This window comes from Abramis brama, assembly GCF_963993115.1.
Source record: "Abramis brama genome assembly, chromosome: 24".
NCBI lineage: Eukaryota > Metazoa > Chordata > Actinopteri > Cypriniformes > Leuciscidae > Abramis > Abramis brama.
In genome coordinates this window covers 30584031-30609757 of record NC_139986.1, presented here as the reverse complement: position 1 = coordinate 30609757, position 25727 = coordinate 30584031, and the positions used below count along the sequence as shown (strand labels likewise).

The 25727-nt window shown below is 45.2% G+C and overlaps 2 protein-coding genes across 2 annotated transcripts in view; one reads left to right on the top strand and one right to left on the bottom strand.

Annotated features, from left to right (window-relative positions):
• The window catches only part of rmdn1 (regulator of microtubule dynamics 1), a 3227-nt gene extending 2283 nt beyond the window's left edge, over positions 1-944 (top strand). Inside the window, exons 8-10 of the mRNA XM_084102118.1 lie at positions 5-35; positions 132-265; positions 343-944. Coding sequence (XP_083958244.1) covers positions 5-35; positions 132-265; positions 343-387 — 210 coding nt within the window. The 3' untranslated portion in view covers positions 388-944. The remainder of the gene's footprint in view (positions 1-4; positions 36-131; positions 266-342) is intronic.
• On the bottom strand, positions 928-25727 carry wwp1 (WW domain containing E3 ubiquitin protein ligase 1). The gene is made up of 25 exons (XM_084102116.1): positions 25608-25727; positions 24435-24488; positions 23976-24074; positions 23760-23898; positions 23226-23350; positions 19657-19797; positions 19524-19578; positions 19091-19272; positions 18701-18968; positions 16660-16755; positions 12616-12790; positions 12453-12507; positions 12276-12360; positions 12054-12182; positions 10945-11017; positions 10794-10865; positions 10622-10710; positions 7240-7399; positions 6531-6664; positions 6262-6402; positions 5217-5337; positions 5035-5139; positions 3973-4069; positions 1777-1849; positions 928-1709 (listed from the first exon to the last, which is right to left on the bottom strand). The coding sequence occupies exons 3-25, from the start codon at positions 24034-24036 to the stop codon at positions 1610-1612; spliced, it is 2676 nt and encodes an 891-aa protein (XP_083958242.1). The 5' UTR covers positions 24037-24074; positions 24435-24488; positions 25608-25727; the 3' UTR covers positions 928-1609.

Sequence of the window (25727 nt, the reverse complement as noted above, 5' to 3'; positions counted from 1 at the left end):
TCAGGCTTTGGCGTTTTTCCTGAAAGCTGAAGAAGGTCCCGTATGATATAAACACAAGCACCGTCATGTTTGTTTTTTATTTATTTTACATGTGACTGATACAACTTTAACAGTTTAATATTTCTATTTAGTTGACCCAAATTTCTACAGCAAGAACCTGCTGATGCTGGGAAAGACGTACGTGATGCTGAGAGACGTCCAGCGAGCGGCGCTGTGGCTCACGAGAGCGCGAGACTATCCTGCAGTCACAGAGGAAGACAAACAGGTTCATAAACACATTCATCAGTCATATTTATCTGTTATATCGTCATCAGCGTAATGATCACGTTTGACCCAATGCAGGTCCATAAGGAAGCGCTGGAGCTTCTGAAGAAACTCAACGGATGAGTCCCGCTGTTCTCGAACCCTGAGATGCCTTAATTGTGCTTTTTAACGACTCACAGTTGATTTGTGTACGATGGAGATTTACTACCGACTATTTTAGACTCTTTCACGTCTGACATTAGCAGAAGCCGAACGAGTGACGAAATCTAGGCATTAAAGCGGCCTGTAATTCACCACTTCTGCTGTATTTCTGTAGGTTTGCTGGATCTTCTGACAGACCTGATGAGAGTTCACAGATACGACTGCCCAGTTTAGACAGTTTGATTGTTGTAAACTAGAATGAGGATATTCAAGCAGTAAAAACTTTAAATCCTTCAGTTTACCTTAGCTTTTCTCACAGAACAATTCATCATCCAAATGTTTTGTAAGGATTTTGGGAGCAATTTTAACTCTGGCATATTTGTATATTCTTTGTGCAAATGAAATAAAGCTAAATAAAGTAGAATATAAAACATTAACACATGTATTTAATGTAGGGCTGTGATGAGATGCAATTGAAAAATCAAAATAAATCCCACTTGAAGAACACGAGAGACACCCAAGTTTGTTTGAACTCATATATTTTAATATGAAATATTTATGGACACAGTTTTCCTCCCCTGACGGTCAAAGGCCACAGAAATAATGAAGTGCTTCGAGCACAACTGACTTCATCTGCTGAGCGAAGCCTTTCTGAGCATGTGCAGATTCTGATGAATACTAAAGTGCCAACAGCAATACTGTCCAGAGCCGATCCTGATGAGTGATATGTGAGACAGCTGTCTGTCTGTCTGTCTAGAGGAGGCCAGTCATCTCTCACTCGCAGGCAGCCATGCAAGCGCTTAACAATAAAACTTAATGTCCAACAACACAAAAAAAGAGAAAAACCCCAGGCACCTGATCAAACTCTACAATCATTCTGTAAAAGCTCTATAAAACTAGAGCCATAAGTTTGAGTTCTACTATAAAATCCTCTCTAATGTTTTTTTTCAGGTTCATTTAAAAAACCCGCCAAATGAATAAACCAAAGCGTTGTGTATAGATATCAGCATTGAAAAGATCAGAAAAGCTTGAACGCTTGCATATTCATGGGGAATCATGTTATGAAGATCGCTAAATGAGGTCTTAAGATAAAGATTTGGTTTAAAATGACAAAATAGCTTATTTACATTGGTAATCGTCTGTGCAAGTTTCATGGTTTTGTTTTACTTGGCTGATGCGTCGCCGTAAAGGGCAAAGACGTTCATCACTCTTGACCGAACCCTTCCGTCTCCTCGATGGCGAAGAGCAGCTTCTCCTTCAGCTGTTCGAAGCTCTTATAGGGAGGCAGATCCAGCCTGTTAAAGCTGAGAACAGAAGAGCGAGTGAGACGTGAACGAGGCGTCAGGTTTCTAACATCATCATGACACTCACCAGGTGTGACTCCGCGGCAGCCACGTCTCCTTGCCCACCTTCTCAATGCAGAACTTCTGCGGCCCGTTGCTCCCTGGAGGACGAAGAGAGATGAGAATAAACAGAGTCCTTTACAGCCGTTAGGGTCTGATCTGAGCGTGTTTATCTGGAGGATCTGAGCGTGTGTTTATCTGGAGGATCTGTGTTTACCTGGAGGATCTGTGTTTATCTGGAGGATCTGTGTTTATCTGGAGGATCTGTGTTTACCTGGAGGATCTGTGTTTATCTGGAGGATCTGAGCGTGTGTTTATCTGGAGGATCTGTGTTTATCTGGAGGATCAGCGTGTGTTTATCTGGAGGATCAGCGTGTGTTTATCTGGAGGATCTGTGTTTATCTGGAGGATCTGTGTTTATCTGGAGGATCAGAGCGTGTTTATCTGGAGGATCTGAGCGTGTGTTTATCTGGAGGATCTGTGTTTATCTGGAGGATCTGTGTTTATCTGGAGGATCTGAGCGTGTGTTTATCTGGAGGATCTGAGCGTGTGTTTATCTGGAGGATCAGCGTGTGTTTATCTGGAGGATCAGCGTGTGTTTATCTGGAGGATCTGAGCGTGTGTTTATCTGGAGGATCAGCGTGTGTTTATCTGGAGGATCAGCGTGTGTTTATCTGGAGGATCAGCGTGTGTTTATCTGGAGGATCAGCGTGTGTTTATCTGGAGGATCTGTGTTTATCTGGAGGATCAGCGTGTGTTCATCTGGAGGATCAGCGTGTGTTTATCTGGAGGATCTGAGCGTGTGTTTATCTGGAGGATCTGTGTTTATCTGGAGGATCAGCGTGTGTTTATCTGGAGGATCAGCGTGTGTTTATCTGGAGGATCTGAGCGTGTGTTTATCTGGAGGATCAGCGTGTGTTTATCTGGAGGATCAGCGTGTGTTTATCTGGAGGATCAGCGTGTGTTTATCTGGAGGATCTGAGCATGTGTTTATCTGGAGGATCAGCGTGTGTTTATCTGGAGGATCAGCGTGTGTTTATCTGGAGGATCTGAGCGTGTGTTTATCTGGAGGATCTGTGTTTATCTGGAGGATCAGCGTGTGTTTATCTGGAGGATCAGCGTGTGTTTATCTGGAGGATCTGAGCGTGTGTTTATCTGGAGGATCTGTGTTTATCTGGAGGATCAGCGTGTGTTTATCTGGAGGATCAGCGTGTGTTTATCTGGAGGATCTGTGTTTATCTGGAGGATCTGAGCGTGTGTTTATCTGGAGGATCAGCGTGTGTTTATCTGGAGGATCTGTGTTTATCTGGAGGATCAGCGTGTGTTTATCTGGAGGATCAGCGTGTGTTTATCTGGAGGATCTGAGCGTGTGTTTATCTGGAGGATCTGAGCGTGTGTTTATCTGGAGGATCTGTGTTTATCTGGAGGATCAGCGTGTGTTTATCTGGAGGATCAGCGTGTGTTTATCTGGAGGATCTGAGCGTGTGTTTATCTGGAGGATCTGAGCGTGTGTTTATCTGGAGGATCTGTGTTTATCTGGAGGATCAGCGTGTGTTTATCTGGAGGATCTGTGTTTATCTGGAGGATCAGCGTGTGTTTATCTGGAGGATCTGAGCGTGTGTTTATCTGGAGGATCTGAGCGTGTGTTTATCTGGAGGATCAGCGTGTGTTTATCTGGAGGATCTGTGTTTATCTGGAGGATCAGCGTGTGTTTATCTGGAGGATCTGTGTTTATCTGGAGGATCTGTGTTTATCTGGAGGATCAGCGTGTGTTTATCTGGAGGATCTGAGCGTGTGTTTATCTGGAGGATCTGTGTTTATCTGGAGGATCTGTGTTTATCTGGAGGATCTGAGCGTGTGTTTATCTGGAGGATCTGAGCGTGTGTTTATCTGGAGGATCAGCGTGTGTTTATCTGGAGGATCTGAGCGTGTGTTTATCTGGAGGATCTGTGTTTATCTGGAGGATCTGTGTTTATCTGGAGGATCAGCGTGTGTTTATCTGGAGGATCTGAGCGTGTGTTTATCTGGAGGATCAGCGTGTGTTTATCTGGAGGATCTGAGCGTGTGTTTATCTGGAGGATCTGAGCGTGTGTTTATCTGGAGGATCTGTGTTTATCTGGAGGATCAGCGTGTGTTTATCTGGAGGATCTGAGCGTGTGTTTATCTGGAGGATCTGTGTTTATCTGGAGGATCAGCATGTGTTTTCTGAAGCACGGACACACACCCATGAGCTCAGCGAAGCCGCCCAATGGAAGCCTGCAGGTTCCCGTCACGAACTGCATCAGACGCAGACGCACCTCGTTGTCCACCTCCTTCACCAGCTGCACACAAACACACCACACACACACGCTCAACACGATTCACACATGACCAGACCTGGGAAACGCTGACGTTCAGACTGTTAAACACGACTCGTGGAAACAACTAAAGGCAGAAATCGCTACTTCAACATCCTAATCACTGACATGGATAAAGAACAGGGAAAATGATCCACGTTTAAATCACGTCTATTATAAATATAAATGAGGATGGAAGAAAAAAATGATAGAAAAAGTTTGTTTACAGTTAATGTGTCAGATAGATAAATCATCCCACACACACACACACACACACATACATATATATATAAAAATCACTTTAATTATGATGTTCATTTACCATATTTTTTCCAGAATATAAGTCACGCTTTTTTAATCATCTGAAATGTACTGCAACTTATTGCAAAATTATTAATAAAATGCAAGTAACGTCAAGCACATAAAACATGCAAAGGCAAACATTGTATTTATTCTGAGTGAGAGAAGAACATGAGCGCAAGTTTAATTGTAAAGTGCATTTCACGAACACCACTAGTTTCACTTTAAACACATTCGTTTAGGCATGCCGTTCATAATACACATTGTTTATGATGAATGCACTATAATTTGTTTGTTTTATACTTATATTTTTCATTCCTGTTCTGAATACAGTTGCATTGAAAAGATTTGTTGTGGAGTGATGGGAATTATAATGATTGTAAACATTCTGTTTTATTTACCGCTATTTTACATTATTTCTGAATGCGAATCCCTCAACAAATGCAATTTGGGAGCAATTTATATTTTGGGAAAATACAGCAGTTAATTAATATAATTAATATTAATGCATTATTAATATCGTTGTTTATTTACTTTTCCCGTAAAGGATAATTTTTAAAATGTTCAAGAATTTTGGCCGAGACAAATATGAATGTGAAACACTGTAAACGTCTCAGGGTTAGGGTTAGAAGAGAAGCTTGCGTTCGCACCTGCCAGAACCAGATGATCTGTTTGCTGTTGCGTGTGTAGTGACGATACACTGTGTTCCTCTGCCAGTCCTGCAGATCCACCTCCTGCATGCCACACAGCATCACCTGCACACACACACACACACACGTCACAGAGCGGCTCTGCGGTCGGACGGGGGAAACCCTAACCCCTGACCCCTGACCTCCAGCTCCTTCTCGTCGAAGTACTGCAGCCACTGCAGCGGCACCACTTCGTTGAAGCCGTCCAGAAACGCTTTGGTCTGATTCTCCACGCCACGAGAAAACCTCCACTCAGCCATGAGCCTGCGGGACAGAACACACACCGTCACACACCGTCACCCAGAACACACACCGTCACCCAGAACACACACCAGTCACACACCGTCACCCAGAACACACACCGTCACACACCGTCACCCAGAACACACACCGTCACCCAGAACACACACCGTCACCCAGAACACACACCGTCACCCAGAACACACACCGTCACCCAGAACACACACCGGTCACACAGAACACACACCGGTCACACAGAACACACACCGGTCACACAGAACACACACCGTCACACAGAACACACACGGTCACACAGAACACACACCGTCACACAGAACACACACGGTCACACAGAACACACACCGTCACCCAGAACACACACGGTCACACAGACCACACACCGTCACCCAGAACACACACCGTCACCCAGAACACACACCGTCACCCAGAACACACACCGTCACCCAGAACACACACCGGTCACACAGAACACACACCGTCACCCAGAACACACACCGTCACCCAGAACACACACCGGTCACACAGAACACACACCGGTCACACAGAACACACACCGGTCACACAGAACACACACCGGTCACACAGAACACACACCGGTCACACAGAACACACACCGTCACACAGAACACACACCGTCACACAGAACACACACCGTTACACACCGTCACACAGAACACACACCGTCACACAGAACACACACCGTCACATACCGTCACCCAGAACACACACCGTCACACAGAACACACACCGTTACACACCGTCACACAGAACACACACCGTCACACAGAACACACACCGTCACACAGAACACACACACACACTCTCTCACACACACTCTCTCACACACACACACACACACACAGAACACACACCGGTCACACACACACACACCGTCACACAGAACACGCTGGTGTGATGCGCTCGTACCCGATGTACTCCTCTTTGCTCTCCTCGGTCACCAGCACATTGGCACCGTCCGCTTTCAGGTCATGTGACGTGATTTTGCCCAGGATCTCCATGTCCACGGAGAAGTACATCTCCAGGCCGCAGTCCTCGATGTTGTTGTCTCTGTGAACGAATCACATGAGCGGCGATCAGAAGCGTTGACTGGACAGACAAGTGCGACCTCTGACCTCAACATTACACTCCTGGGTGTGTGAAACCTGAAGAATGCGTTCGTTGGCCAGTTTGATCACCTGATCCAGATGAGAGAGTTGTAGAACTCCGGATCGATGGACTCCAGATCCTTCAGGATCAGCTTTTTATTGAGCATGCGCTTGTAGAAGGGCAACGAGAAGCCAGTGTCAATGAACTTCCCATGGAAGAGAGCCTGAAAACATGAGAGATAATGAGCAGCTGGCCTACAGACTACAGGTTTACTGATGTGTGTGTGTGTGAGTGTGTGTGAGAGTGTGTGTGTGTGTGAGTGCGTGTGTGTGTGAGTGTGTGTGTGTGTGTGTGAGAGAGTGAGAGTGTGAGTGTGTGTGAGTGTGTGTGTGTGTGCGTGTGTGAGAGTGAGAGTGTGTGTGTGTGTGTGTGTGAGAGTGTGTGTGTGCGTGTGTGTGTGCGTGTGTGTGTGTGTGTGTGAGAGAGTGTGTGTGTGTGTGTGTGTGAGAGAGTGTGTGTGTGTGTGAGAGAGTGTGTGTGTGTGTGCGCGTGTGTGTGAGTGTGTGTGTGTGTGTGAGAGTGAGTGTGTGTGTGTGTGTGTGTGTGAGAGAGTGTGTGTGTGAGAGTGTGTGTGTGAGTGTGTGTGTGTGTGTGAGTGTGTGTGAGAGTGAGTGTGCGCGTGTGTGAGAGTGTGTGAGAGTGTGTGTGCGTGCGTGTGTGTGTGTGAGAGAGTGTGTGTGCGTGAGAGTGTGTGTGTGAGAGAGTGTGTGTGCGTGAGAGTGTGTGTGTGAGACTTGCCATGGCGATGAAGCGCCCGATGAAGCAGAAGTAGGACAGGTGATCAGGGTTAATGGTGGACGCTGGGTTGATCTGCAGACAGTAGTTGCTCTTGCCGGCGTATTCAAACAGACAGTACATGGGATTCAGCACCTCGTGAGACAGGAGGAAGAACCACTCCCTGGACACACACACACACCAGGGTGGTGTCATCACTCACAGTCGACCCATACCATTACTAACGGAACAAAACGAACCCGTCAGCGGCCGGTTTATAAGTGGTGAATTTGTTAGGGCTGTAATCTCCCAGTTGATTATGCCTCGTTTCCACTGAGCAGTACGGTACGGTACGGTACGGAACGGTACGCATTTATTTGCGTTTCCACTATCAAAAGTTGTGAATGGTACCAAAATGCCGAACCGTACCGTACCACTTTTTAGGTACCCTTCCATTGGGGTACCTAGCACAGTGGAACGGTACTAAAAGGTGGAGCTAGACTCACTGCACGACGTTGATTGGTTGACAGAGAATCGTCACTTGCGCGTGCTACAAGGGGAATGACAACATAAGAAGCGCCATTTTTTAATATACAGTTTAATATAATACTACTGTTACTGTATCACGAAATGTAATTTTAAGAGTTTTTCAGGCGAGAATGTAGTTGTTTAAAGCTCAAATCTGTGGTTTATTTATAAAGATGATTTTTTTTTCCCCGGTTGTGAGATCCATGCGGTCAGCGGGCGCTCGGCGCTCATGTTTCCCGGCTGGATGAGCCTTTCCTCGGCTAATCTTCTGACGTTCGTCGCTTACTCCGACGGTAGTGGTTAAACATGAGATATAATTCGTCTTGTGTAGACCTAACGGGCGATCTTTGCTCTCGTGAATATATAATGAGTTCCCTGTCAATCGTTTTGGCTGAGGGCTAAGTTTAGTTTCATATTAAGTTATAGGCTATTTATATTTAACTTTAACTTACTTGTAATGTTAGACTAGAGTGCTGCATTTGGATATTTGACTGAATTGTTTGCTTTATTTCTTATTGTATAGCTTCTTGTACCTTTTACTTAAACTTTTATATAGGCTATTATTGATAAAACTGAAATTTTACAAAAAGAAATATGGTTTCTTGTCATTTTTTTATTACAAGATTATCACTGATGTTTATTGCAACATTTGTACAAACGCATATATTGCCTGGAATATGTTTAATTTTTTTTTATTTAAACGAAAAGAGGTAACGTTAGGGTTGTGTTTTAAATTTCGTTTTGTTATAAATAGAATAACGTATAACGTGCAGTGAATAATGAATATGCGTTGCGCATGAACCACATTTGTGTCCCTATAATGTTTAATTTATTTAAATGAAAACGAAAAGAGGCAGAGTGGTGTTTTATAACATATTTCGTTTTATTGTTGCTTAAAATGTACATACAGAGCAAGTTAACAGAGATAACCGGAGTAGCAGAGCGAGCTGAGTGACTCTTTTAAGAACGCGCTGTACCATTTGCATGTAGGAGTCGCACATGGCAAGTACAAACTTTGCGTACTTGATATTGAGAAAAGCCTAATGTCGGCGCTTGTCTTCTTGTGACAAACATGTCGAGGAGCAAGAACAAGATCTGCTGCATGTCATCCATTGTAGCATGTTCTACATGCTCTATGTTCTTCTTCGCGCGAAAATGACGTTGATCGAAACACCACGCCTATCAAGTAAGGGTACTGTTGGCAGTGGAAACGCTAGCCAGATCATGGTTAACAGACCCGAACCGTACCGTACTGTCCCGTACCGTACCGCTCAGTGGAAACGAGGCATTAGTCGATTATTGGTCGATACGATCTGGCTCGACCAAAATTCTGATTGGTCGATTTTTTGCCGCGTTCATTTCATCAGGTGGGAAGCACTAATTGCTAATGGGGGTGTTTTCAGAGCACCCCTGTTTCACAGGTAATAGTCTGTCTTCAGAACACCCCCCTTGTTTTCACTTCTTTTGGATTAGCCCAACCCACTGGAGAAGAGAGACAGATTGAAGAAAGTAGGCTACTAAAAGGTTTGCTGAATATTATTACTTGATCTGGTTTGTTTAATAAATATTCTTTTTTTATTAAAGTGGACGTGCCTTTTGTGTTCAAGAGTAAAAGCTTTAAGTTAATTGTCTATTCGTGTCTCAGCCGCAAAGCTGAGCTCCCGTGTTCAGCCCTGCTCTGTGCGAGCTGCAGAGCGACTGAAATGATAGTGTCTGTCAGTTATTATAATACATAAGACAAAAACAATTGTCTAAATTATGTTGCATATTCCTCAAAAGTTCTTGTGATGATATCACTAGTTGACAACATTTTCTAAACTACTATTTTCGGAAACCATAGGCTGTGATATTGCGCAGGTGCACGTGATGCAGCGCTGCAGAGCCGACACACTCGTGTCAGACTCATTTCACTGCAAAATAATTAGGTCAAAAACTATTTAATATACTGCAAATAGCCTATTAATTTTTTATGTTTATTTGTAATTCATTTAGGCGGACAACAAGGCTACCAAGGACTGCGCACAGTGCGCAGCTAATTAATTAAACTTTTTTTTTCCTAATGTCATTTTTAGTCGATTTTTAGTTCAAACTTTCAGGACTTCAGTCGACCAAGATTTTCTTTGGTTGATTACAGCCCTAGAATTTGTCAAAACGGTTTGTTTTAGATAAAACTCAACTCTCTAATGATGCCAACATTGCCTTAAACTTCCAATTGTAAATTATGTTTTTCTTAGACAGAAACACTGCGTCTCTTCTCCGTCGACCAACTCTTCCTCTTTAGGGTTAGGGTTAGCTAACCCAACTCTTCCTCTTTAGGGTTAGGGTTAGCTAACCCAACTCTTCCTCTTTACTACAGAATTACACATGGGATGTTGGAAAAAAACCACTGGCCAAAATGATCCTCTCTCGAGTGAATGGCCAATCAGTGTTAGTGAACATGTCACCTGATGTTCAACCACAGGAAACTCATTCAATGTCCACATCACATCAGCTAGAAACAACATATCACTAAAATCAGTGCATTTTTTAAACACATGCACATTATTACTAATGCATTAGATTTTTACTTGACTTGTTAATGATGTCATCATTGTTTGAAGTATGTTTGAATAAATCAGTCAAAAAATGTCAGAAAACATTGTGTATGAAAATATATTAAATATGAAATGAAATGATAATGCAGTGCGATCGATCGACAGAAGCATCCCTGTGTAGCTCTGATGTCACTTCCTGTTCTGTGTCAGAATACAGTGAACATGCAGTTTCTCAGAACTCCAGCTCTGCTTCTTTATGGTTGGGTGTTCTGTGTGCTAAAGTATGAATGGCTGGTGTTTTCTGATTGTGTGTGTGTGTGTGTGTGTGTGTGTGTGTGTTGTACCGTGCAAGGCCTCCGTAGTCCAGTCCCTCCTCGCCCTTGAAGATCACGTACAGACGCCTCCTCAGATCATACGGCTTGAAGTTCATGATCTACAGTGAGGAGTGAGAAAGACACATTCAGAACCTGTCGGAGAGTCACATGACTGAAGCTGATGGTGTGTGTGTTCCTCGACCTGTTGGAACGAGTCTTCGAACAGCGTCTGTCGGGATACGGTGATCTTCACGTGGCTGGCGAGAGCGTTGGACTGAGAACACAGAGACATGCGTTTGGAAACGATACACACACTGGGTTTCATGTGTGTTGAAGAGTTGGGCGAGTGTTACCTGACACAAATAACGGAAATGAGCCAGTTTCCACCTGAAGCTTCGCTCGTATGCAATCTGTGGACCTTTAGTGCTGCTCAACACACACACACACACACACACACACACACATTAGAGGAAAACAGCGCCTGTAATGACACACAAGCTTTTTCCATCCACGTATTTACATCAGATGGAGATGCACATGAAATCTTAAAACGCGCATAAAAAACATGTGCTCAATGATATGAAGATAGTTTTTATCCGACATGCCATAAACTCGATGGAAACACATTTACCAAATAAATCCTCGATGTGCAACAATAAACTCATGTGACTTTGGCTCAGCGTCAGCTGTGATTGGATAACCGGATCAACCAGTGGACCAATCGCATCGCAGCATCTCTAATGTTGGTTTAGTGTTTCTGAAACACCGGAGTGTGTGATCAGAATGATTTGGTTTAATTGCCTCCAGAAGCGTCTCACACACGAGTGTGTTCCCGAACACCAGCATCCAAACGCCAGAGAACATGACAAGGTTTACTGTGTTTCGTCTGACGCTCGAGACACACTCGTTTATGATGGAGGAGAAACAGACACAGGCTTCCACACTTACAGAAGCTTTTATTACTCTATTACTGATATTTTGCATCAGTATCCCAGATTCTGTTCTCTTAAAGTCCGCGTGAACCGGAAGTTGCAAACGACTTATTTCCCAGTGAAAATAAGTTTTACTCTAGCGCTCCTCCTCTCCATCTCTCGCTCATTACAGACTAATGGTTTGAGGGGAGTGGTTAAGCGTTTCCCAACCCAAGCCGTCAAACCTACATCATCAGAGAAGGAACGGCATTCCAGACCGGAAGTAACTTTTCAGACTTTAATTAAAGATTATGACGGCAAACAATTTTTTTCTGTGTATTAACTTGCACGGATTAATTGTTCACCACAAGACTAGTAATATGCGCTAACAAAGTAAATAGGGTCAATTTTGATTTCAGTTGGACTTTAAACACGTGATGGAAACTGTGCTTTATTCACAGATGTTTTATGTGATATTACAATTTTTTTCACACAAGTTTAATTCTCATGTTTGTCAGGAAACACAGCTACTGTCGGACTGATGGACTCACACGGATGATTTGCCGGTCCGCGGGTCACTGAAGGTCGTGGTGCGCGTGTTGTGATCCACGAAGTAGCGCACGCCTTCCCTGGTGTAGCGGATCTCCCAGCCCTCGGGGAGCGGGTCTTCGTTCTGCAGCCTGATTCACACACACACACACACACACACACGCATGATGAGAGCGCACAGCAGATCTGAGTCGTTGTAGAGGACAGTCGTGAGCTTCACTCACCCTTGTGTTCGTGGATCTTCCCACTGCGTCGTCTTGGTGTTGTGATTGACGAAGTAGACGCGATCATTGGTGTCCACACGGCGCTCTGAGAACACGAGCGCAACACACTCACGTTACACACACACACGCGCGTGCGTGCTAGCAGGAGAGACGCACCGACAGCGAATGCTAACTTACCCCAGCCCGGCGGCAGCGGCCCCAGAGGATCGTTCTCAGCCGACATCATGGAGGCCTGGATCAGACAGACAGAGAGAGAGAGAGAGAGAGAGAGTGAGCGCTGAACAGCATCAGTGAGTAGATGAGTTACTCATGACCACACACACACACACAGGTGATGTACCGAGTAAAGGTATCTCTGGTTGAACTGATGCATGGCTCCCTGAAGCTGACTGCGCTGAGACTGCCACTGCTCGAAGTTCCTCACCGACTCCATGGTGGGCCGCTGCCATGTGGTGGTGCGGGTGTTGTGATCCACGTAATAAACTCTGCCGCGGTTATCCACCCTGCGCTCCCAGCTGAGGTCAGAGAGTCCACACACACACACACACACAAGATCAATGACATGCATCAAAACATTAATAAATATACACATGAAAAACAAACTGCTTGAATCTTCCATAAAATAATCTTTCATAAAGTTTGAAAAGGTTGAAGCAAATTACAAGTGTTTGCAGTGGGCTGTTTACATTGATTTCACATTATAATAGCATTCTGAGGTGCAAGTACGTTTAACCACTTCCGTGGACTCGTTTGTAATCGATTGGAAAGAGAATCACAATGCATGTCGAAAATCTCAGAATCGATCCACGAATCGCGGTGCATCAATTTGTCGCAGCCCTTATATAAATCCAGTTATTTATATTTATCAGTGATCTGAACTCTGAGGGGTTAGAACTCAAAGCTCAGTGAGGAACAGCAGATGTGTGATGTACTCATCTCAGATATACTCGTCTCAGACACACTCGTCTCAGACACACCCGTCTCAGACACACCCGTCTCAGACACACCCGTCTCAGACACACCCGTCTCAGACACACTCGTCTCAGATATACTCATTTCAGACACACTCGTCTCAGACACACTCGTCTCAGATATACTCATTTCAGACACACCCGTCTCAGACACACCCGTCTCAGACACACCCGTCTCAGACACACTCGTCTCAGATATACTCATTTCAGACACACTCGTCTCAGACACACTCGTCTCAGATATACTCATTTCAGACACACTCGTCTCAGACACACCCGTCTCAGATATACTCATTTCAGATATACTCGTCTCAGACACACTCGTCTCAGACACACCCGTCTCAGACACACTCGTCTCAGACACTCTCGTCTCAGAATTAATCGTCTCAGAAATAATCATCTCAGACACACTCGTCTCAGACACACTCGTCTCAGACACACCCGTCTCAGACACACCCGTCTCAGACACACCCGTCTCAGACACACCCGTCTCAGACACACTCGTCTCAGATATACTCATTTCAGACACACTCGTCTCAGACACACTCGTCTCAGACACACCCGTCTCAGATATACTCATTTCAGACACACCCGTCTCAGATATACTCATTTCAGACACACCCGTCTCAGACACACTCGTCTCAGACACACCCGTCTCAGATATACTCATTTCAGATATACTCGTCTCAGACACACTCGTCTCAGACACACCCGTCTCAGACACTCTCGTCTCAGAATTAATCGTCTCAGAAATAATCATCTCAGACACACTCGTCTCAGACACACTCGTCTCAGACACACTCGTCTCAGAATTAATCGTCTCAGAAATAATCATCTCAGACACACTCGTCTCAGACACACTCGTCTCAGACACACTCGTCTCAGACACTCTCGTCTCAGAATTAATCGTCTCAGAAATAATCATCTCAGACACACTCGTCTCAGACACACTCGTCTCAGACACACTCGTCTCAGACACACTCGTCTCAGACACACTCGTCTCAGACACACCCGTCTCAGACACACCCGTCTCAGACACACCCGTCTCAGACACACTCGTCTCAGACACACCCGTCTCAGATATACTCATTTCAGATATACTCGTCTCAGACACACTCGTCTCAGACACACCCGTCTCAGACACTCTCGTCTCAGACACTCTCGTCTCAGAATTAATCGTCTCAGAAATAATCATCTCAGACACACTCGTCTCAGACACACTCGTCTCAGACACACTCGTCTCAGACACACTCGTCTCAGACACACTCGTCTCAGACACACTCGTCTCAGACACACTCGTCTCAGACACACTCGTCTCAGACACACTCGTCTCAGACACACTCGTCTCAGACACACCCGTCTCAGACACACCCGTCTCAGATATACTCATTTCAGATATACTCGTCTCAGACACACTCGTCTCAGACACACCCGTCTCAGACACACTCGTCTCAGACATTCTCGTCTCAGATATACTCGTCTCAGACACACTCGTCTCAGAAATACACGTCTCAGAAATTCTCGTCTCAGATATACCCGTCTCAGACACACTCGTCTCAGACACACTCGTCTCAGATACACTCGTCTCAGATATACTCGTCTCAGAAATACACGTCTCAGAAATACACGTCTCAGACACACTCGTCTCAGACACACTCGTCTCAGACACACTCGTCTCAGATATACTCGTCTCAGACACACTCGTCTCAGAAATACACGTCTCAGACACACTCGTCTCAGACACACTCGTCTCAGACACACTCGTCTCAGACATTCTCGTCTCAGATATACTCGTCTCAGACACACTCGTCTCAGAAATACACGTCTCAGAAATTCTCGTCTCAGATATACTCGTCTCAGACACACTCGTCTCAGACACACTCGTCTCAGACATTCTCGTCTCAGATATACTCGTCTCAGACACACTCGTCTCAGAAATACACGTCTCAGAAATTCTCGTCTCAGATATACTCGTCTCAGACACACTCGTCTCAGATATACTCGTCTCAGACACACTCGTCTCAGAAATACACGTCTCAGACACACTCGTCTCAGACACACTCGTCTCAGAAATACTCGTCTCAGACACACTCGTCTCAGAAATACTCGTCTCAGACACACTCGTCTCAGACACACTCGTCTCAGACACACTCGTCTCAGAAATACTCGTCTCAGACACACTCGTCTCAGAAATACTCGTCTCAGACACACTCGTCTCAGATATACCCGTCTCAGACACACTCGTCTCAGACACACTCGTCTCAGACACACTCGTCTCAGACACACTCGTCTCAGACACACTCGTCTCAGACATTCTCGTCTCAGATATACTCGTCTCAGACACACTCGTCTCAGAAATACACGTCTCAGAAATTCTCGTCTCAGATACACTCGTCTCAGATATACTCGTCTCAGACACACTCGTCTCAGAAATACACGTCTCAGAAATTCTCGTCTCAGATATACTCGTCTCAGACACACTCGTCTCAGACACACTCGTCTCAGACACACTCGTCTCAGACACACTCGTCTCAGATACACTCGTCTCAGATACACTCGTCTCAGATATACTCGTCTCAGACACACTCGTCTCAGAAATACACGTCTCAGAAATTCTCGTCTCAGATATACCCGTCTCAGACACACTCGTCTCAGACACACTCGTCTCAGATACACTCGTCTCAGACACTCTCGTCTCAGACACACTCGTCTCAGACACACTCGTCTCAGACACACTCGTCTCAGACACACTCGTCTCAGAAATACTCGTCTCAGACACACTCGTCTCAGAAATACTCGTCTCAGACATTCTCGTCTCAGATATACTCGTCTCAGACACACTCGTCTCAGAAATACTCGTCTCAGACATTCTCGTCTCAGATATACTCGTCTCAGACATTCTCGTCTCAGACACACGTCTCAGAAATACACGTCTCAGACATTCTCGTCTCTGATATACTCGTCTCAGACATTCTATTCTCAGACACACTCGTCTCAGAAATACTCATCTCAGACACACTCGTCTCAGACACTCTCGTCTCAGAAATACTCATCTCAGACATACTCGTCTCAGACATACTCAGAAATAATTGTCTTAGATATACTCGTCTCGGAAATACTCGTCTCAGACACTCTCGTCTCAGAAATAATCGTCTCAGACACACTCGTCTCAGAAATAATTGTCTTAGATATGCTCGTCTCGGAAATACTCGTCTCAGACACTCTCGTCTCAGAAATAATCGTCTCAGACACACTCGTCTCAGAAATAATTGTCTTAGATATACTCGTCTCGGAAATACTCGTCTCAGACACTCTCGTCTCAGAAATAATCGTCTCAGACACTCTCATCTCAGACACACTCGTCTCAGAAATAATTGTCTTAGATATACTCGTCTCGGAAATACTCGTCTCACCCCAGCGGTAACGGCTGCGGTCTCTCCCATGTTGTCGTTCTCGTGTTGTGATCAACGTAGTACGTTCTGCCGTGAGGATCCTTCCTCTGTTCCCATCTGAGAAAACACATACTCACTCAGATTACAGTGTAACGGTCAAGCATGTGTGTGTGTTAGTGAGTGAGTGAGAGTGAGTGAGAGTGAGTGAGAGAGTGAGTGAGTGTGTTTGAGTAAGTGAGAGTGTGTGTGTGTTAGGGGTGTCAACGAATATTCTAAATTCGAATATATATTCGAATAATTTTAAAAAACAGAATTTCGAATGTTAAAATTAATATTCGAATGTGGAAAAACGCCCGCGGTAGCAGAGCTGCCTGAGGGGTCAGGGACAGGTCACAGGAAGAAGCGTTAACGTTAAACAGAAACATTACTAAAGTGTAGGCTACTGTACTGACTGAATAGATATTGCATGAATAAGGTAGGTTAGATACAGCAGTTTCATGCACTGCAGGCTTCCACTGGTTTGATTATTTACCGTTTCATGTCAAGGAAAAGTTCCATGTTTACCACAGCACAGCTCGCTCGGAGCGTTCAATGTCGGATTTGCGTCTACCGCGTCTAGTTGGACGCTTGAGCATTTTGAATCCATTTGCGTGTCAAAAGCAAAAGTTTGAAGCGAAATTGACGCGCGGAGAGCGTAACGCCTCATTCGCGCCGCAAGACCTCCAGACGCGCATAAACGCGTCTTTACATTGACTTAACATTGAAATCACTCGAGAGAGAGAGAAAGAGTGCGTGCGAGTGAGCGAGCGAGAGTGAGGTCTGCGGTCTTGGCCATTAGGTGATTTACTTGTTTTTGTGTAGGTAATACGTTGTCAAATATGTTTAAACTTAAATAAACTACCTATACAAGTAGTTATGTCTCTTTGTATTAATTTGTCCTGTTATTGACGTAATGTGCGTCATTGACAAAATGCGCAACCAGATGTTCAAATAGTTCGAATATGTGTTTTTTTTAGAGGGAATATTCGAACGTCATTTTTGAGCAATTTTGACAGCCCTAGTGTGTGTGTGTGTGTGTGTGCGTGAGAGAGTGGGAGTATGTGTGTGTGTGTGAGTGTGTGTGAGTGAGTGAGAGAGAGTGTGTGTGTATGAGAGTCTGACCCGGGTGGCAGTGTGTGTGTATGAGTCTGACCTGGGTGGCAGTGTGTGAGTGTGTGTATGAGTCTGACCTGGGTGGCAGTGTGTGAGTGTGAGTGTGTGTGAGAGAGAGTGTGTGTGTGAGAGAGAGTCTGACCCAGGTGGCAGCGTGTGTGTGTTTGTGTGAGTCTGAACCAGGTGGCAATATATGTGTGTGTGTGTGAGGGAGAGTCTGACCCGGGTGGCAGTGTGTGTGTGTGTGTTTGTGTGTGAGTGAGAGTGTGTGTGTCTGACCCGGGTGGCAGTGTGTGTGTGTGTGTTTCTGTGAGTCTGACCTGGGTGGCAGTGCGTGAGAGTGTGTGTGTGTGTGTGTGTGTGTTTGTGTGAGTGTTTGTGTGAGAGTGTGTGTGAGAGTCTGACCCGGGTGGCAGTGCGTGAGAGTGTGTGTGTGTGTGTTTGAGTGAGTGTTTGTGTGAGAGTGTGTGTGTGAGTCTGACCTGGGTGGCAGTGCGTGAGAGTGTGTGTGTGTGTGTGTGTGTGTGTGAGTCTGACCTGGGTGGCAGTGCGTGAGAGTGTGTGTGTGAGTCTGACCTGGGTGGCAGTGCGTGAGAGTGTGTGTGTGTGTGTGTGTGTGTGTTTGTGTGAGTGTTTGTGTGAGAGTGTGTGTGTGAGTCTGACCTGGGTGGCAGTGCGTGAGAGTGTGTGTGTGTGTTTGTGTGAGTGTTTGTGTGAGAGTGTGTGTGTGAGTCTGACCTGGGTGGCAGTGTGCGTGAGAGTGTGTGTGTGTGTGTGTGTGTGTTTGTGTGAGTGTTTGTGTGAGAGTGTGTGTGTGAGTCTGACCTGGGTGGCAGTGCGTGAGAGTGTGTGTGTGTGTGTGTGTGTGTTTGTGTGAGTGTTTGTGTGAGAGTGTGTGTGAGAGTCTGACCCGGGTGGCAGTGGTTCTGGTCCGGCTGCTGGCGGCTGCTGTCCTGGTTTCGCTCCCTCAGGGTCGGGTGAGCTGGAGGCAGCAGGAGTGTGTGTGTGTGTGTGTGTGGCCGGCGCTGCAGAAGTGGAGGCTGGTGATGATGCAGTGATGGCAGGAGCAGGAGCGCCACCTGCAGGAGAAGAGGAAGAACTGCAGGAAACATCAGCGGCGGGAGGAGCAGCGTTGTCATCATCACCCGCAGACGAAACCTCACACCCCTCGCCGTTCACTGACACACACAGACATCAATCATCATTCTGCTTTATTAGAAATATTCAAGACGAGTATTAAAAATAACTTTCTGTGAGATCCACAGGAAATGAGCAGCAGGAAGTGACACACGACTCTCACCGGCTTCGCTGTTCACGTCACTGTTGCCAAGCTGCGGAGTGGGCGTGGCCTTTGGACTGGGAGTTTGGTGTGAAGGGGAGGAGTCTCTGTCTCCATTGAGGAGGGGGGAGGGGCTAAACTCGCTGTTGGCAGATGATGTGGGCGGAGCTTCATTCTCTGGTCCGTCTGAGCCATTCACAGACCTGCAGAATCAAGTTAGAGAAATATCAATCAATTCATTGTTTACTGATTATGATACAGAAGAGATACTGATGATGATGATGATGATGATGATGATGAGGTACAGACACACAATTATGTATAATTAAGCCAAACATATATTACATTTTTTACCACTTTTTTTACAAACACACAGTGATAAGCATGAAAGAGCTGATGATCTGCTCACGAGGAACCAGAGAACCCTCCTCCTCCTCCTCCTCCTCCTCCTCACCTGTTCTGAGTCTCATCCCGGTTCTCGTGAAGAGCGTCTCCGTTCTGATGGACTTCTGTAAGACAGACAGAGGGATGACACGGGCAGCCTGAGGTCAGAGGCCAGAGGTCAGAGGTCAGATCAGGGGTCTTACTGCTCGCAGTGGTGGGGTTTCCGTTGTGCATGTGCAGCGGGTCAAACGAGAGCCCGTCCAGGAACACTGTGAGTTCACCGGTGGACACGACTCCATTCTTGCCGTCCACGGTCAGTGTCAACACCTCTCGCACGTTCTCCACTGAAACAACATCACACCAGTCTCTGCTGTCACACACATTATAATCCGGGACCTTCATGCTCTCTCTGCACACTACATGTCAAGAAATCTAAAGACATTATATCTATGCAGATTTTTAGAATATTTTTGTTATCATTTTTATTTAATTTACCTCTAAATTACAAGAATTTCCCAATAATAAGAATTTGGGGTGTAACGATATTCAAACTGAACCGAAAAACCGCGATACACCCACAGTACGCATGGCGACACTCTCATGGCGTCACTCATACCAAACGTGCTCCTGATACCCCGCCCCCCTGATCCATTGCTCCGCCCCCTGATGACCCACCAATCCTGATCCATTGCTCCGCCCCCTGATGACCCACCAATCCTGATCCATTGCCCCGCCCACCCCGACCCGTTGCTCCGCCCCCTGATGACCCACCAATCCTGATCCATTGCTCCGCCCCCTGATGACCCACCAATCCTGATCCATTGCCCCGCCCACCCTGACCCGTTGCCCCACCCTGACCCGTTGCCCCACCCTGACCCGTTGCCCCGCCCCCTGATGAACCCTACAGGCTTGTTCGACTTCATGCAGCTCTGCACAGACCGATCGGCGGCTGACTTGAAGCAGTGCATGCCGGTTAGAAATTTTGTCCGACTTGATACAGCGCCGACGCCACGTGACTGTGACGTGTGCCATCAAAGCACCGCGAGAGTAGCCGGAGAACTCAGCCAGCGCAGCTTCTCAAGAGCGGATGCAGGAGCTCTGATGACGACACAGCTGTTCCACGATTGGCCGGATTCACCGCATGACAACGATCACGTGTGTTTCGTGTTTATTCGAACACCTTTAGTTCCTCTAAAGCTCACAAATCAGTTTTCTATAACAGTAAACACTCTTTTCATGTAGTTGCGATGTTACATTGTGCCATTTTTATCAAATTAAAACTGATTGTAAAACGTAGACTCCTCTTCATTGATAGTAGCTTATGTTGAACTTTATTCTTGTTCAAACAGACGCTGCATGAAGCAGCACATAAAGTACTGAATGAAAATGTCTCTGAAACATCTGTGTATTATTTGGCAAATATTGCATTTATTTCACTTCAGCTGTGGTATGCAAGTATGCAAAGACCACGTGAGCGGTCACTACGGGAACCAGAAAGTGTCCGACTCCACGTCTCCGTCTGCAGCTCCTCCTGCGGCACGGCTAATCTCGCCTATCGGTTACATCCAGCCGCAGCCGATGTCCAACACACCTTACCACCCCGCCCCGTTGCCCCGCCCCCCATTGCCCCGCCCCCCATTGCCCCACCCCCCATTGCCCCACCCCCCATTGCCCCACCCCCCATGACCTGCCCACCCTGACCCGTTGCCCCGCCCCCTGATGACCTGCCCACCCCCCATTGCCCCGCCCCGATGACCTGCCCACCCCCATTGCCCCGCCCCCTGATGACCTGCCCACCCCCCATTGCCCCACCCCGATGACCTGCCCACCCTGACCCGTTGCCCCACCCCCCATTGCTCCGCCCCCTGATGCTCCGCTGGGCTCTATTGTTAACCTTTAATAGTAATGTGCAAGTAAGGCTATATAGGCTCCTATATAGTTTAAAGCATTAGAGAAACTTTTAATTATAACTGAATTAATTTAATCAGGGTACCCCCAGGATCCTCCAACTTAAATTCAAGGCTTTTTAAGACCTTTTTAATACCATTTCAAATGAAATTCAATGTCAACTTCGTACCAATTCCGACAGAAGTATGAGGGGAAAATGTCAAATCTGTATACATTTTAAACCCTAAAAAATAATTATGTACAAATAGACTACTCGAATTAAATAAAACATTTTATTTAAATTATCAGTCATATTTAATACATACGCAGCAGCGTTGTAGCGCACGTGTGTAGGCCAATGTTAATTTTGGCAGCCATTTTTGATTTAGTCTTAGTCTTCATCTTCAGATGAAAATGCTTATTGGTCTTAGTCACATTTGAGTCATTCTGCCTTTCATAGTTTTAGTTGACGAAATGTGTTTGCATTTTTTGTCAACTTTTAGTCATTACTTTTAGTCAAACTGCAGTTACTTTAATTTTGGTAGCTATTTTATATGTAGTCTTTAGACAGAAAATGTCATAATTATTCTCTCTAGGCCAATTCGATTAAGCTTATGAGAAATTTAAATTAAGCTAACAGGCTGTATTGACATTGCACTCTTTAGCAGTAGCACTTGTGCAATTCTACATATCCCCTTTCCTTAGTTCTCCCATTTTTTAGAGTGCCGTACCCCAACTCTTCCACTTAGACTGCAGTCACATCTTTCCATTAAGGGACAATATTTGCCCCATTTAATCGATTTTTCCATTTCATTTTTCACCTTTATAATACCTTTAAAAAATAAATAATGCTTTAAATAAAACAATGTTCAATAAATATGCAATGTTAAAAAACGTTTAATATTAATAAAAATATGATATTAAAAATCACCAGTAGGTGGCGGTAACTAACTAACCCTAACCTTTTTTTTTTTTAATGTTGTATAAAATCAATGTCACATTTGAAATTGTGTGGATAGTCGGGAAACATTGCATTCTTGCTCGCATAATGATCAACATTAAAAACACTGCTGTATATCAGCCTGCATTTTGATCGCAGATTTAGTCGCACAAACAGCGCAAGCTTCTCAAATGAAGATCGCTGAACTCCAGCTTGTCTGTGTTTTCAGATCATCCGCGCTTCTTCAACAATGTAGCGAGAGCGCGCGTGCATGGCTGTGGCCAGATACTACTGAAAAGACCGGGTAGAAAACATGTTCTTTTAACAGAAAAGCTCTGATTAGTAACCATCGTAACGGGTGCGCACACTTTCGCGCGTTCTGCTATGACGTGGAGCGCGAGGTGCACTCAACATTACGCGACTAATTTTTAATTAGTCTACATTAGTAACAGTTAATTTTGTTACGGTATGAACTTAATCATAGAAAAGGCAAAAAAAAAATTAAGACCTTTGTAACGAAATCCAAGACTTTGTATACCAAATTCAATGCTTTTAAGACCCCGCGGATACCCTGTTAAAGATAGAGAGACAATTTGTTCAGTAAACCAATGTTTAATAATTTTTTTTTTAAAAGAGCAATCTTATGCTGCTGTACAGAACCATCAGTTGTGTGTCCCGTTACACCCCTAATTATAATATAATTAAAGCACAATGACTTAAATCCAAAACACCCTTTCAGGGCCACAGATCAGTGACGCGCTGCTGTGGAAGAAAACGACATGAAACGCCATTTTATAATTATGGCCTCAAAATTCCAACTGGAAAATTTAGAGCAAAACTTCAATTTCAAGCAAATTCCCTTCTTTAAGCATCCAGGTATATATTTAGACATGAATCATGAATAATGTTTCTGGCATGTGTAATCAGGCTCAGGATCAGACGTACGTTTGCCGTCATGTTTCCGGAGGGTCCCAATCAGGTCCAGTGAGGCTTTTCCCAGCAGAGTGTCGGCCTTCAGCGTGTGGTGACTCCAAACTCTGAAATCCAGCTGCGAGTGTGGCGTAATATTCCTGAACACAGAGTCAGCAAATAAACGAACACCTCGCTTCATGTCCTCTGTTACACTGGAGAGAAAACACTGATTACTCCATTAAAAGCTGCAACAGAGAGTCAGTCAATTAGCAGCATAAAGCCTGGCTGTGTTTCTGACTGTCAGGGAACAGCTGGAGGTCAGGGTTAGGGTCAGGGAACAGCTGGAGGTCAGGGTTAGGGTTAGGGTTAGGGAACAGCTGGAGGTCAGGGTTAGGGTTAGGGAACAGCTGGAGGTCAGGGTTAGGGTCAGGGTTACGCTGGAGGGATCAGGCTTACTTCTCAGATTAAAGTCAGACCAATCTACTTCTTATGTAACTGATGACCAGTCTTAAAGAAAAGAGCAGATAACACTAGTCTGAGCGGTGAAGCGCTTCCCTCGAGACTCACAGCGTCAGACGCTCGTCCCACTTGGGATTGGAGGAACTGTGGGATTTGGCGGTTTTCTTGCTCTCTCCCTCTGATGTCACTTCCACATAGATGGTCGTTCCAAACCAGTTCTTCTTCCTCTTGAGTTTGGCACAGGAAACTGCCACATGCAGACACAACACACATCAGCATGTGAAGAAAACATGTCACTTCCTGTTCCTGTTGGCGTGGACTTACCGACGGCGTGCAGCTCTCTGGTGTTATTGCTACAGTCGCTTCTGGAGGAGCCCGTGGCCATGACCTCAAACACACCACACACTCCATCAACTACAGGACCTGAGGGAGCACACGCTCACATGCACATCATCACTCATATCACTTGACATCTGCATTTATAATGTGACAGAGATTAATTCCTCAGCGCAAGACCGTCTGCACAGACACACACATTGGGTTAAAATTGGACTGTTTAAATCAGAGGGGAGAAAATGTCCTTTAATTTCTACATTATTACAGTTTTTGATGCAAATATTCTACTAACATTAAAAGAGCACCTTGGGAAAACATATAAAATGTAACATAAAATATAAAATGCAGTTCATGACCCCTTTTAAACAGATTCTAAACTTCACATCCAACTAACAATCCGCACCACTTCATCCCCAAACTAACAGAATAAAACTTTCTCCAACTCACAGCTGATGCGCGAGAGCCTGAGGATCTTCAGCCGTCACTGCGAGCCATGATTCACTGCAACACAACACACACACAATCACACAATCACACAACACAACCAGTTCCTCCTTCAGACAGAGAGAAGCCAACGCTCATGTTCCGGCTCAAGATCCTGCTGAGGTTAGCGCTGTGAGGCGTGAATCTGACCAACATCTGGGTGACCTTTCTGAGGTCAAGGCTTCATTCGTAATGTACAGTTTCCCTAACCCAGAGGGCTGATGGGAGAACCTGAGGCCCGGCACACACACGTTAGTGTGATTCTGAACGGTCAGTGTCCACAAGCTGCGTTTACTGGCAGTTCAATTAGGGTTAGACACATTATTATATTTCATTATTATATTTCATATAAATGCAGTTTTCACTACCTGTTTTTTCAGAAGTAAATGCAGTTAGGGCTAGGGTGAACAAAATTACAAGAAACACTCAGAAAAGGAGTGACACCTGTATTTATTTACCTGTCTGTCTGATATAAAGTCAGTGTTTATAACTTATCTCAATGTGAATTAATGTTTATATACAAGCCTTTAGGATTGGTCTGCTTCTCTATCTGTCCATACGCTGATGAAATAATATATATATAAGTTATATATATATAAACATATATGAGTGTTTATAATAAGCTGTCTATCCTCTGTGTGTTTATCTGTCGGTCTCTCTGCGGCCTGTTACCGGCGCTCATTAATGACTTCACCGACGCACAAATGATCTTAAATGAGTTTTAAGTCGTTAATTGTTCATGTGTGTGAATCAGGGACATGTGAATCAGATTCTGTTGTGTAATTCAGTGACTGAACGGCAAATATTCCGGCGTTTATCCGCAGACTCATGCTAACAGGCTAACACATTAGCGTCACGGCTAACGCGCTCTGACACGATTAAACGACAAACAAACTGTCATTGTGAACAAACACATTACTGACAGACTCACAGAGTCCTTCACACACCTGTGTGTCTCTCACACACTCATCCAGATGTGCGTTTGTCAGTAATCGGGATTAATCTGGATCAGGCCCGAAGCCGCACCGCCATTTTCACATTTTAACCTGCAGATCGACGGTGAAACTCTGCGGTGACTTTAAAAAGCGTTAAACTAGTCAATGACATTAAACTAATCAGACAAAGAGTTAAACTCACCAGAAGCTGCAGCTGCGAGTCTCTGCGACTCAAACTAACTGAAGTGAACTAAACAGAACAGGCTCCTCCTACTGAGACTGAGAGACACACACACACACACACACACACACACACACACAC